This window comes from Nilaparvata lugens, chromosome 3, assembly GCF_014356525.2.
Source record: "Nilaparvata lugens isolate BPH chromosome 3, ASM1435652v1, whole genome shotgun sequence".
Classification (NCBI taxonomy): Eukaryota; Metazoa; Arthropoda; class Insecta; order Hemiptera; family Delphacidae; genus Nilaparvata; species Nilaparvata lugens.
In genome coordinates this window covers 75,557,040-75,572,013 of record NC_052506.1, presented here as the reverse complement: position 1 = coordinate 75,572,013, position 14,974 = coordinate 75,557,040, and the positions used below count along the sequence as shown (strand labels likewise).

Below are 14,974 nucleotides of genomic sequence, written 5' to 3'. Positions count from 1 at the left end.
ATATTCTCGTACTCAGCAGTATATAAGCAATAGAGGCGTGCTTTTCATTGAATTACATTCATGAATAGACCCCTAATTGGAGCTGAAAACTGAAGGTCACGTAACTCTTCAACAATCACATTCCTGAAAAATTTTGTATTTATCATCTTCCAACGTTTCTGCAGTTGGTTTGTATCAAGGATTATTGTTCGTATTGAACTAATATCATGATCGGTAGGGGAAGGATGAGATTTCATGAGAAGACAATGATGATATAAACGAATCTTTTATTAATTTACAAGTGTCGTGCATAAAGCTTTTTACTTATCACCTAATTTTGTACAATTCAACATAATCACCAAGGACACAAAAATCGTTGGAAAAGGTTTATTCCAGAAATAAATAATTTGTAAATCATTCTGTACAGAGAAATTTTTCCCGCCCAAATGTGACTCCAATAATAGTTTTAATTACAGAATTGATGAATATACAGATAAAGTTGGAGGAATTTCAATTATTTTACACTATGTTCAATAAATTCTATTCAAAATGTGACTTTATACAATGAGTTTGGAACTAACAGTGCTTTTGAATTTCATAGAAGATGTGAAATTTGAGATTCATAAGAGAATATTTTGAGAAAATCATTGAAATTTTGAGAATTTATACATCACTTTATCAACAAACAATCTTCACCTTATTAACGCAGCTTATATGAATATACTACAAAATTGAGTACTCCTCGAAGAACATGCATTTTATACTTTGAACCCAACGACAATATCAGTTGATGAGTAACGATTTTCTCATTAATACAATTCAACTTTCAATTGAGATGATAATTGAATTTATTTATTACATTCACTTTTGAATAGAGTTCTCAATGGAATATGGTTGAAAAATTGTATATTGTAGAGGTTTTGTCATCTTATAAATTCTCGGACATAATAATGTTTTAATAGTTTGAGAAAACCACAAGAACACTGCATCATTCAAACTTTTAAATTCATAGTATATTTCCTAATAAATTCCTGCTACTGTAGTGGGTAGATGACGTTAGTTCTTACTGACTTACATCAGTAAGTAAGGGTGCCTTACATTGAATTTATTTGATATGTACATAATTGCTTAATTGTTGTGAACATTGACCGCTTTTCCGAGTTTTTAACGTGAAGTTTGAGTTTCAGCGGCTTGTGCGACGATTGAAGCAACCGACGGGAGATCGAGAGAGGGGCGCAAGTATCCGGTAGGGGCGTAGAGAGGGTTGTCCGGCGGTGTCCGGAGGTGCGGCTGGGCCGGGAGTCACAACCGGTCCGGGTCGTATTTGGTGAGTTGGAGGGGCTGTTGTCCGGTAAGGGCGGCCGGCGGCCACGTCCGTACAACGGGAGCCGACGATCCGGACGCCCGGAAGCAGTCTTCGTCCTCATCCTCGGTGGTGACGTTGATCTCCTCGGAAGTGTCCGACGACGCATAGCCCGAGGGAGGTCGGTCGGCCAACGCCTTGAAAGCACTATGTTCGCCGCCCCACCGGCCTCCGCTTCCCGCTCCTGCCGCCTCCTGGTGGTCGCCGCCCCCACTAGTCTCGCTGCCTCCGGCCGCCTGCGCTCGCCGAGATTTCAGCAGGTTCATGCGCTGATGCCGCCTCCACTTGGCGCGTCTGTTAGAAAACCACACCTGAGAGGTCAACAATATATTATAATCAACATTATAAAATTAGCTAACATATCATATATTCTTAACACAACTCAGTTATCAATCAATGAAACAAAATTGAATAACGTTAATATTATATTATATTTATTACGTTTCGATAATATTATTCAAGTTCAGTCGAATCTCATTTTCTTTACAGTAATTTTCAATAACTGTTTAATTACATATAATGATTAGTTCATAAAATCTTTGGTTAAAGTAAGACTGCTGTTAATTTTTTCATAATTTAATCTCATGTTCAGACTTGATCTACTACTAAACTCATAATCCTACTACTCTGTAATAGTTGGCTATTTATAATATTTTTCAATTATTTCTCTCCATGATTCCATTTAATGTGTTAGAATTATCCACAGTTTCCATGAATCAATCAATAATAGAATGTAATATAGAATGGTAGGTTCTTTTGAAAGTAGTTTTATCACATTTTTCGATTGAAATGAAACTCTCTGTGTTACTCGATATGATGTTCAAAATTACAAATTAATTAACCAAATTGTAGTTTTGATCTGTTCATCACTTGATTGGAAAAACGAACTGCTACAAATTTAATGATTTAAACGGAACGTACATAGTTTATTATGGTGAACGAATCAATTATTCTCTAATTATTGTTTATGGATAATTAGCTTAGATATTATTGGGATGCGTGTTGGAAGGAATGCGGAGAGAAAATACAAACCTGAACTCTGGCTTCGGAAAGACTCGTTTTGGCCGCGAGTCGTTCTCTCGTGGCGACGCACGGATAATGACTCTTGTCAAACTCTTTCTCCAACTCATCCAGCTGATCTGGACTGAACGTTGTTCGGTTGCGTCTGAACTTGGGCGTCTCGCCACTTTCTCCCCCACTCTCATCGTCTTTCGAATCATCTAAAGGTAAAATCATTACAAGTTCCATAAGTAAAATTATATTGATGAAAAATAAAAAATCGTCATTGATAGCAGCATCATGGAACGTCAGGAAAATTGGGAATTATTTTTCAACGCATCAATAAAAGGTTTTTCTCAGATGAAATCGTTCTCTGGAATCTTCTATTCTGAGGGCGGTAATTTCCAGTAATGATCTTAGCGGAGCAGATATCAATACTGGTAACTGGTTCAACAATTTATTCGGATTGGCTATTAAAGCTCTGTTGGATAAGGGCATTTGGGTGAAACCTATCTCAACGGGGGCATGGATCGAACAAGGGAAAACAATATAACTGCGAGACCCTTTGGCAGGTAGATTTAGAACATTTCTGATCCTTCAGCAATGAAGCGTTGCCCCCTATCCGAAGTGACTTTAATCGGGGATTTCCATTTCCGTGGTCTGTAGAGGTCCGTTAGTTAATTTTGAAGTTTTTATATTGTATTTTAACAAAGTTCGAATATTTTAAATGAGATCATGATCAGGTTTTTTTTAATGATTATTGATTTTTCTATGTAGCTCTTACATAACAGTTATTTTTTACTTTCCTTGCCCTATTACCATAGGTAAGGAAAGGATTGCTTTCCAAAAAAAATTAAGGTACCCTTATTTCAAGTTTTCTATACGTTTCAAGGTCCCCTGAGTCCAAAAACATGGTTTTTGGGTATTGGTCTGTGTGTGTGTGTGTGTGTGTGTGTGTGTGTGTGTGTGTGTGTGTGTGTGTGTGTGTGTGTGTGTGTGTGTGTGTGTGTGTGTGTGTGTGTGTGTGTGTGTGTGTGTTGTGTGTGTGTGTGTGTGTGTGTGTGTGTGTGTGTGTGTGTGTGTGTGTGTGTATGTGTGTGTGTGTGTATGTCTGTGAACACGATATCTCCATTCCTAATTAACCGATTGACTTGAAATTCTAAACTTAAGGTCCTTATACGACGAGGATCCGACAACAAGAAATTCAATAAAATTCAGTCCAAAATGGCGGAAAAAAATGGCGGATAATTACTAATAAACCATGTTTTTCACGGTTTTCTCGAAAACGGCTCTAACGATTTTCTTCAAATTTATACCATGGATAGCTATTTATAAGTCCTATCAACTGACATGAGTCTCATTTCTGAGAAAATTGCAGGAGCTCCGTAATATTTTTGAGAAAAATGGCGGATAATCACTAAAAAACCATGTTTTTCACGGTTTTCTCGAAAACGGCTCTAACGATTTTCTTCAAATTTATTAAATGGATAGCTTTTTATAAGCTCTATCAACTGGCATGATTCTCCTCTCTGGGAAACTAATGAGGGGTCCACCCCATCCTTGAGAAATGGACTTAGTAACCTCCTTCTCGTGCATGAGGTAGGTAGGTAGCGCAGTTCATAAAAAGAACACATAGTCGAGATATTTCATCTGTAGAACAGCTGTTTTGACGACTTTAAAAAAATTACGACTAAAAAAATAATCGAATTTCACAATTTACACTAAGGAAAAAGTACTCTGAAAACAATAATTATATATACACATATACAGAAGTTTGATCGTAGTTTCAAATATGAGCAAGGAAAGTTGTGTGAGTGTACCACACCAGATTTTTTCTATTGGTCAATACTATCAATAGCCATCTAGTCTAAAGACTAATGAGCTATTTTTTCTATCCTAAAATACTACTTGGAAAATTGAACTGTGAATTTCTCATTAGAAACTCTTACTGGTATTGTTCAATTAATAGTCTATGTACAATTATTGACTGCACTATAGAAGCTAGTTTCACTCATTCACTGCTCTGCTCCTTCACTGGGCACTACATGAACAAGTTCAAAAAATTTAGCCTCCATTTATTACAGTACTTGATAAGTATTGCTTTTCTAGAACGTTCTATTTGTTGATTTTGTTGTTAGTCTATATTCTTGCATTACAGATAGTTGGTTGTAAGGCAGATAGTTGGTTTTAGATAGCAGATAGCTTACCGAGAAGTCGAGGAACCAGATCACCGGGCGAGCGAGGAGCCCGCCCCTGTGGGCCACCGGGATGTGCCTGCAAAGGCCAGAGTCCGGGTGCCGGCCAAGGAAAGGAGGCGTACGGATGCAGCCCGTAGCCGGCAGCCCTGGCAAACTCGGCTGCTGCCCTTTCAGCTGCTCTGTTCCTCAGAATTCGATTGATACTGCTCACAGAGGGCGCTGTTCCATTTGTGCATACACCTGAAAGCAATAAGAAAATACATTTCACATGAGATCCAACTGAAGAAAAGTATTGGACTTAAAATTTTGAGAAAATCACCATAGTATTTGTTCACTGCGGTGGCGGGAGGGGAGCCAACTGTACACGCCTGACTGCTGTGTTCCTAATATAAAATTACGACATGCTTGCTGGATACAAATCAGCTGGATGATCAAATGTTATTGCTACGCATAGTAGCAGAGAAAACTTAAGATTGTTCTAGTCTAAGATAGTAGCGTCCTAAAAAGTAAATTCGTATGGCTTTTAGCGTCCTTATGTTGTGGAAGGGTTAAATCGACCCAGAGATCTTCTTTCCAGTCCGCGACTGTATGTACAGTCAGTTTGCAAAGAGAATCTTTTTAACAGAGAGAATACTCTGTACTAGGAGTTGTATCGAGGAGCTCAGAGTATTCAATTAAAAGTATTTATACTTCTCTCTAATGAAATACACCTCTCTTCCCAAGTTCCCAATGACTCAAGAAGGATTGAACAGGTATTTGAGATTCCTATATATTGAAGGAGATTTAGTGAGTATAAGATAGAATTTGTACGTCCAATGAACGGATGTCTTCCAACTTATCAAGCTATGATCAAAAGTTTTAAGATATTATATAATTATCAAATGTCATTCCCCTATCAAACCAATCCTCCTTGGACCGTTCATCAATGTGATAATTTGATGTATGTATAATCAAAATCAAAGGATTATTTAATTCAATGTCTTGGATTGAACAAGATAGGTCTCTTAAAACTTAAAATAATAATTATTGGAGTGATTTTAAGTATTACTACTAGATCTGAGTTAACCTTGACCAACTATTCTATCATGAAACTATCAGGGTTAGGAGAAGCTATATCATTAATGAATTATATATTGCTTTTATTTAGTGTAACTGGGAACTGAGTGTTTAGGTTTTGGATGAGAAACTCAATGTAATGTGTCTCATTCAGAGAAGACGGACGGCAGTCATTGCATTGCATTGTGTTGTAGGTGGCCACTGGTCAGCCAACGTGTGCCTTGGTCGGCACAGATGTCTTTTGTTCGATATCTAGTAATCGATTTCATCTGAGCGCGTGACTCTCGATTTGACACAGAGGCTTGGACTCTTCTTTTGCCGGTTTTTCTATTTTTCGGCAGCGAAAATGCTTTTTTCGAATCAAATAACAAAGGAAGTGCCGTCATAACTTGAGCTCAGCACCGGAACAGTCGTTCGTGTTGTTTTCGATTGAATTCTTACCCATGGCGGCGATTACTCGATCCAAATCAATTGACCGTCGGCGGTGGAGTAAAGGGGCAGAGGGAAGAGGCTCCAGTGACAGTCGACTGCTGCCTCCTGTCAAATCCAACGCCCCCACCCACCGCTCACACTTACAAGCAACCTTCAACGAACTCGCATCACTTCCATTCACCAGCACAACGTCTCTTCAACAACATCAGGGTCATTTAACCTATATCCTTATCAAAGAAAAAAATCATTCCTGGGGAATTATCAGGCTACTTATAAAATACTTATAGGTGGTACTCCCTCATCCTTGACCACACGTTTAATAGCCCTCTGCTCAGTAGAATTGTTCAATTTACCTTCAAATTTATATTATTCGTATATCAACAACAATCATGACTTGTTCTCATTTGAGATCAGTGGCATGAATAGGTTAAATTGGAATTGATAAACTTGTGCTTATTATGAATGTTTTTCTCTTCTTTGAAATCTTTTTAGTCGATTGGGAAAGTTTGGAAGTTTTAAAGGGTATTTTGAATTAGGTGTGAGTCTCTATTAATATATATTATAGTTCCTAGAATTTCTGAAATCAACATTTTTGGACTCTGAATTGTGCATGAATGAGAAAAGAGTACACAACCTTATCTATTAAGTAGTTTTTGTTATTCGCCTAAATTGGAGATAAAAAAGGTACAAGTTCGTCTGTCTTCCCATCTCTAATCATATTAATGATTATTCCTCTCAATGGATATAATTCTATTCTGGAACAATTATTGCTACTTACACAATTTGAATTGCCACTTGAAAACAACTCAAATGATATTACCTGTATAACTTTCGTGATCTCTTATTATTTGAAAACTTGAAGAGATTGTTACTGCTGGTTTAACTCTTTTTCTAACTGAATCTCTACTGATTTAGAATATTTTTGAGTAGAGAATGATTACTGTTAGCTGTTTAGTATAAATAAGACTCTTCAAAACAAATAATAACAACTTAGATAGTGGAATTAACTATTTTATTAGCTATAATGCAATGGAACGTTAGCCCTAAATGTAAGTGAAGACATAAGATCAACCTCATTATTTCAGAAGGAATATTCAGAAACTCACATAGCATTTTATTGTTTTGAAGGCTAATAAGGACATTCCATTTATTTCCCATTCGTCTCTCAAAGTATGTAGTAATAGACCAATCTCCTCCAATATTTTAGCGTTTTTTCAATGACAAGAATTCGAATAAAAAATTCACAAGCTCTTTCCGTTTCAGTTTGTTATTGCTTTGGAAATAGTATTTATATGTTATTATTTGCTTTTCTGCAGCGATGGACTAATGTTTGCTTTGTGCGACTACTCTATTATGGCGAGAGAAATGGCAAGCGTGGCCCAATGCAATGCAATGCTATACAAGGGTGCCAGAGTTGGTAACTGCATTACCGCTGAAAAGGAGCTGTTATCTAGTTGCTTACCAGTTAGCACTCGGCATCCACAAGAAGGTGTTAAGGTCTCAGATTTATTGGCCGGAGAAGCTATTATCCGCCTAGTCCGTACACAACATTACTGGAGAGTCCTCGCAAAAAATGCACAGATAGATCCGAAGCATGACGCTATGCTTTTTTAACTTATTGTCCGGTTTTATTGGGCATAAATCTGCTTCGAGCCGAGGTGTGTCGGTAGCAGAGTATATAAATTACACTTGACAAGCTGATAAGTGCTTTAGGAGCCATTCTGCACAACCAAAGATAGCCTCTCTTTCTACCAATAGTAGTTGAGGGATTTCTGGAATCGAACAAACCTGACTTTTCCCCCCTAATCGTGCAGTGAGTACTTGCAATGTTGGCGCATCCTGTTCGACTCCAATACGCATCCACTTTGCGTGGGAAGCATGTACGCCTGTGCAGTGCAGACTGCAGTTCACTGCATACACTAGCTAAATAATAAACCCTCGCGTACGCTGTTCGCCATTATTGATATATAGACTTCTACAAAGAGAGGTCTCACACGGGTACATGGCCTCTCATTGAACATGTAAATAAATGTTCCACTTATTATCCACGTCTTTTGGAGTTGAAGTAGTAAACAAGTTACTTGGAAAAGAGCATGAATTTGGAAGCAGAATGTGTCTTGTTTTGTCCAGATCTAACAGAAATAGTTGGGATGAAAATGTGGAAGATTGTTTGTTTTGTTTCTTCGAGTATCAATGATATGGACAGGTGCCTCAGAAGTTGAAACTGAATCATTTTTCAAAGATCACGAATCAAATGGAAAAAGAACTAAATTTCAATAACTTGTAGGCCTAGGGTACAACTGAATGTGAATCGGATGATTTATAAAAAGTATACTTATATCGCTACTCTCTCTAATAATCAGAAATTCCAATTAATCATTTTGAATTGTTGCTGAATTTTTTAGTCATTTTGAGTCGTGTGTGCAAAATTCTCTCCAGTTTGTGGGAAAGTCAGTTTGTAAGGGTTTCGGTTTCACGATTTGAATAACAAAATTGATAGTGATTGATGTTGTGGAGTAATACAATACAATAAACCATATTATCATTTGATAAGATAGAAATCTTCATACTCAATAGTTATAATTTCCATATTCATTGAAGAAATCAGGCTATTTGCCATGTAATAGAAGAATATCCATTTACCTTCTGAAATCAGCCTTTCTCTAATCTCCCAGGCGAAAATCGTTGGGTTTTCTCTTTTGTATTGTTCAATCTTGGAGACAACAGCAGGTGTTGCAACTTTCGGTTTACTGCCTCCAATGAGCCCAGGAGGTCTCAAGGTACCTGTAAAGTAGGATTATGGTTAGAATATCAATCACCAAGTAATAGAGGATGAGATATTAGTTTGTAACTCTGCAAAAAAGGATACTGTTGATTAATTATATTGAGAATACGAACGAAGCATTCTTTTACACATGAAAGCACGAATGTGAGTGTTAAACCTCGAAGAAGGCGACATCATACTCTCACAGTGTCAAAATATAGACTATGTACTTACATCTACTGCGTTCAATTGATTCGATCGAATTTCTTTAGCAATAAATAATTATTTGAGAAAACACTTGTTAAAAATGGAGATGATTATACAATTATTAATTATTCTCTTCTCCATTTCAATCCATATTTTACCTCGTATACAATATCATAAGTTACTTAATTCAACTTGATACTGAGAGGAATAATATATGGAAAGGAGAGAACAGATCACACAATTGGACTCAAAACTGATATTTCATGTGTAACACTCTTATCATCAAGAAGTATTGTTTATTTTTCTTATCATAAATAGTAATGGAAACAGCGCATGGATCTGATACATGATTTTTAATGTTTCATCATCATTAGCTAATAATATATCTTGTATATTACTAATTATCAATTGAACCAACAAACTATCAGGTTTAGAAAGAGGCCATATTAGTAGTCTACTGGATCCAACCAAGCCTTGTACAAATTGGCCTGGTGTTGTCAGATTTGATATTGGAGTATGACTGCTTATGAAACTAATAATTGCTGTAATGCGGATTGGAGTGAAAAAACTTTCGAAAAACCAGTTTCTGACAGTTGAATTACAAAATTAAATCAGAAATAATTGTAAAAAGGAGAGGGGAAATTGTAGACATCCGTTCGAAGCGAATAAATATAGGTAGCCTGGCAATAAAAGCGGCCAAAATAATGAATATGATGAGCCCGATAATTAGTTTTAATTGGATATCGTTGTTTGCGCAGCTAGTTGCGACTGGCTAGTGGCTGTTGGTTTGTGCTTGGCCGCTGAACATGCAGCAACTCGTAATCCAGCTCGATTCATTATTCGAAACCGCAGTCTCAAAGTCCGTAACGCTAAGTAGCTTTGTGTGACTCGACGCAAACAATAATTAATATATCCTGAAGACAAAGCTAGTGTATGATTAATTTATTAGGTATTGTAAAAGATCCAATTAGTGGAAAAGGAAAATTACGGTAATCTTTGCGACAGTAATAATTATTGTATGGACAAGCTCCAAGCATGAAACTTGCATAAGAGAGAAACTGGGAAAACAAAGTGCTACAAGTGTCTTGCTGCAGTTTCCTGTCAACTGGAGTGATTGAGAGGTTCTGGGACTGTGATGTAGATTTACGGTAGAAAAATTGATCGTCATCACAAATTGAATGAATTCAAGCATACTGAACCGTTACATATTTCATGATTTATAATTTTTAAAGGAAACAGTTGAAAGTTTCTGAAAAGTTGAAGAGGAATTCATCTTCAACTTTAAATAATCAATTCCAGCTCATTCAGTTAGTTATATTGTGAACTGGAGCTACCCCAAACTAATTTTCACAAGACTCTAGATCACACTCTCCAAAATAACATTTTTCCTCAACATAATGTTGCATACAAGTGATAATGCCTCAATAACTCTCACTCAGTCGTGAAGGATGAACTGCATACTTCCCAAATGTTGTTTCAATACGGCCCAAAAGTGAGAAAATTGTATGTGATTATTAGTTCCATGATGATATTGATTCATTTTGAAACTTGACTTTGGCCTTATGTGTCGGAACATAAATATGTCGTCCTAAAAATACTAATGAAAGGGTACTAGTTGAACCATTGAGAACCTAAGAAGATACAGTACATATAAGTTGAAGATAATATTAGCTCATTTCCAGTTGGACTGCGTTCATATCTATCCCATTCTATCTATCACCTTATTAATATCCCCTTTGTTTGACCGAGGTTAATGTATTTATTGGAACTAAATCAAACTCAACGTCATAGTAAATATTTGGTTATATTACGAGGTGATAGAACGTTAATAAGCGGTAGAACGGATCGAGTCTTATGAATTCATCTCTCGATGAACTAATACGTGATCAAAATAATATAGAAAGTTCAAGATTTTTATAACAATTTGCTATTCCAAACATTCGCCGACGTTTCGCAAGTTTGAAAAGATTTAGCAGCTGTAGGCCTATTTGGCGCACGTTACTGCAGGTTCCAGTGACAGGTGCTTATTTAGCTGTTGACAAGAAAAACTCTCGCAAGACAGAAAAAGAATGATCAAACAGTTGGCCAACCGTGAAGTTATTAGCAAAGCGAAACAATTACGAGTAATCCATCAAGTTCGAAAACGAGTCGTTCACAGAATTCATGATAAGAGCAACAGGTGAAATCCCTAACAGGAAGTGCCGGTGTGAGGAATAGAAACCGAGAGAATCGGTATCAATATTATACTGAAAAGATAACGGAAAATATTCTCACGTCTCACTTTTCAAGAACAATGCTAACTTTTGTGAAACGGTGTATTGTTTTTTAGTGTGTTGAGTTTATGGTGTGGTCTACAGAGCATAATCCGAGGTGTACAGCAGTCTTCAGTCCATTGAATATCAAATGCATAACTCATCGTTACAATGACTGAATTGATTCTATATGAGGATACTGGTTCTCGTTTCACAATATCAAACTGTACATCACATGTATGTAAACTATGTAGCGTTGAATTATTTTGGATGACGAATACATGAGAATAACAAAGAATATTTCAAGTGTTGTTTTTTCACTCTTATCACTTCAATATTTGCCGCATATGAGACAACTGAAGATTGTCCAACTTAAAACTCACAGCCTATTCTCTCATTTTCCTGTTATATTCAGTTAGATTCTACAGGGGTGTCCACCCAACCACAATCATATGGACATACTCCCACCTGAAATTAGAAAAATCCAGCTAATAAAATTTGTCCAACCTCCCCTCTCCCCTACCATGAATTGGGAATCCAAATAGTAACTATCACCACCGATTCACCGTAATTTGTTAACTTGAACGTTGATATGTATCTATAAGATATTCTCTCATTCACGAGACTTGACAATTCAGAATGATGTAAGTTGATAAATACATCAAAAATGGAAGAAAAAAAACTTTCAGAAAATCTGTTGTGAAGGAACTTTACTCATTGCAGGTGAAATATTGTGTGTGTTTCAATAGAATCCTTGATCATAATTATCGCAAATTACAAAGGAAATTTGATGCACTGAAGCTCCTAGTGACAAGTTTCCCATAGATGTATCAAAATGTCATTGGTCATTGAATGAAAATTTTCTTTGATCACTTTATTGCTTGATTCCATGGATCCTTGAAAGGTCGTTATTCGTCGAGTTACAGATGGATTTACAGCTTGGTTCATACTCAATTTCAGTCCATATTTCATAGAGACACCAGTTCAATGTTAGTGGAAGTCCTTTATTTATCTGAATTGACGATCAAGACAAAAATATGTGGGTGTTCACTATATGCCTACATTATTACATGCTTGCATGATGGGGCAATTATATATAACAAAAAGCTGTTTGAAACAGAATAGGAGGCTTTCTCAATTTCAAAAGACATCTGTCAGACTGACAACACGATGTTTATTGTTGGCTTGCGTGACAAACTGAACTTATTTCAGTTTTTGTGTTCAACAATATCCAGAGATCACTCAGAGATTTCCATCAACTAATGAAAGCATGAGAGAAATCACCAAGATAGCTAATGTATCTTCAACTTTGTATCACAATTCAAGTCTCTTTTTCACTATGAAAAACTTTTGGATGGTTGAAGTAGGAGTCAATTGTGTTTGTCAATATGAGTTATGATGTAGACTAGCGTAAATTATTTTATTATTATTGTTTCTAAAAAGGCATGCATAGAATAATATTGATTATTTATAATTTTTCTAATTAGTTCATTAGCATTTGAATAATTGCAATATCTTAGTAATTTCCATCTGTAGAATAATATTGTTTTCGCACATGGAATTATATAGCGAATTGAAAAAGATTAAGAAAGGGCTGAAATTATTCATATTTGATGATACTGATCATGATCATTAGAAGGAGGGATCAAATAATATCAACAGAAAATATCAGGAAATTATTCCTATATTCTTATAATTCATACATTAGAAATAATAACAAGGAAAAATTAATTTATTAAGGGCTCTGGAAAAAAATGGTGTCTTTTCGAATTGGATATGGATACATCTAAACACGTTTGTCTGACCTGACGAGAGTCTGTGTAAGAATAATGTCAATGGCACAGACCAAAGCTAATTGGGGAGTGAACTCTTAGAATATGTCATTGCCTGTATCTGCATGATAAAGAATATTTTGGAGTAGTAATTGTCACTCAACAAACCAATATCCAAGATAAACCACAAGCGATTAATAAAACCTACTTAGTAGTTTCAAACTAACTTTATAATGTATGATTGCAGCCATCAAATTCAATTTAATCGATGACTCTCAAATAATTATAGCGTACCAAACTTCTCAATTGATGAATTAGAGAAGTACATTTGAGTTACTAATGACAATTTCCAACTCGATTATTAGTCTATTGTTTGAGGAGGGAGTGAGAGAGAGAGAGAGTTCTATGGAATAGTAATTTATTGAAACAGTAAGACTGTTCATGTTTTTCTTTGTGACTTGTCTCTTTTCGAATTTTGAATAATTTGCCAGGGTCTTGTTTGCAGACAGAGTTTGAGAGGCGAAGTTGGTGCTTGTGCTTGTTTAGCGATTGGTTGTTTGCTTGGAAAGTCGTCAATGGCCGCCCCAGCTTGGTATTGGAATACGTGATTCGAGTGAATAGCAAAGGCCGTCCAATGGAAGTTACCCTGTGTTTATAAATTGATTATGCCGACCCTGGCCAAGCCCGAGTCGACTCGTAGCCATCTTGAAAATTATCCATTGAATTATTCAGAACAAAATTGCTCCCTACCAAAAATGGCTGCCAGACTACTAATGGCCTGTGTCCTGTCCCCTTGTCGACACGCGATGCTACCCTCTCAAATTGGGGTGGAAACCCCTGCACAATACACCCTCTTGCCACCAAATTTCATGTATTGTTGAAGCACTCGATGGCTCGCTGGCAGGATACCACGATTTTCTCAGCGCCTCTCCACCGGTCTGGCTCATTGTTCATCAACCACACTTCTTTTGAATAACTCACCGACTCTTAAAAAAATTAACCACTTAAAATATCACTATTACTTCCTCCCTCACGCATCTCCGTGATTCATATTTTCTAATACATAGTGGAATGTTCCTTTTCAACATCACCTCATAATCTTCTTCTTTAGCTTCAATCATTCGATTGATGGCAGCTTTTCATCGTTCTCTGGTCCAGAGCTGTAGGTCTTCTTTTCAATTGGATGTAGCTATGGATCCCTAGATCTTTGGGAGCCTTCATAATACATTCCCTTATTCATTCGGAGTAGTTGAAAAAAGCATACATTCAGTAGAAAAGGTGTGTAGGCTATACTGCAAACTGTAGTGATTACATTGGCCTATTCTGTGGATAATAATGGATGGAGAGAAAGAAGATCTTTTTGTGTATCATGATCTTATTCTGTAACTGTGGAAAACGTATATCACAAATAGCAGTGTTAACCGATGACCAAAAACGTACGGAAATGTTGTTGAAGTGATTATCGAATCTTTTCTTAATATCTCATTCTTCTTATCTTAAGAGAAATTCTATTGAATCAGTTTTAGGTTTTCCACAAAAATTTGGCATGTTTCGATGAAATTATATGAAAATTATCATATTTCAACCTTTTCGTATACAAAAATCAAACTCGTCTCCTCCCTCCTTGTCACTGTTATGAGATTTGAAGTTCATAATCAGCATGATTTATTCAATGATCTTTGAGAAGTTATGAGGAAACATTCGGCAAATGACAGGGATTTTTGAGCTTTCATATTTTACGGGATAATCATGTACGTAAGACGCATAGTTTTCAAAATATTATGTGAAAAATGATAAAATTATCTCTTCAAACCCTCGAATTCCACACCCACATAGCATGAGGAGTAGGGATGAGGATTTGTTTTTGTCCACTGCAATCCTATCATCAATAACTGCTCAAATAAGGGTGAATGATTCAAATTATCATGATGTATGGATCGGAATCCCATATT

The 14,974-nt window shown here is 36.4% G+C and overlaps 1 protein-coding gene across 1 annotated transcript in view; it reads right to left on the bottom strand.

Moving 5' to 3' along the window:
• Positions 1–249: 249 nt before the first annotated feature.
• The window catches only part of LOC111060467 (paired box protein Pax-6-like), a 46,184-nt gene continuing 31,459 nt past the window's right edge, over positions 250–14,974 (bottom strand). The window contains exons 4-7 of the mRNA XM_022348135.2: positions 8,671–8,811; positions 4,549–4,779; positions 2,375–2,562; positions 250–1,653 (exon numbers count right to left, since the gene is read on the bottom strand). Coding sequence (XP_022203827.2) covers positions 1,282–1,653; positions 2,375–2,562; positions 4,549–4,779; positions 8,671–8,811 — 932 coding nt within the window. The 3' untranslated portion in view covers positions 250–1,281. The remainder of the gene's footprint in view (positions 1,654–2,374; positions 2,563–4,548; positions 4,780–8,670; positions 8,812–14,974) is intronic.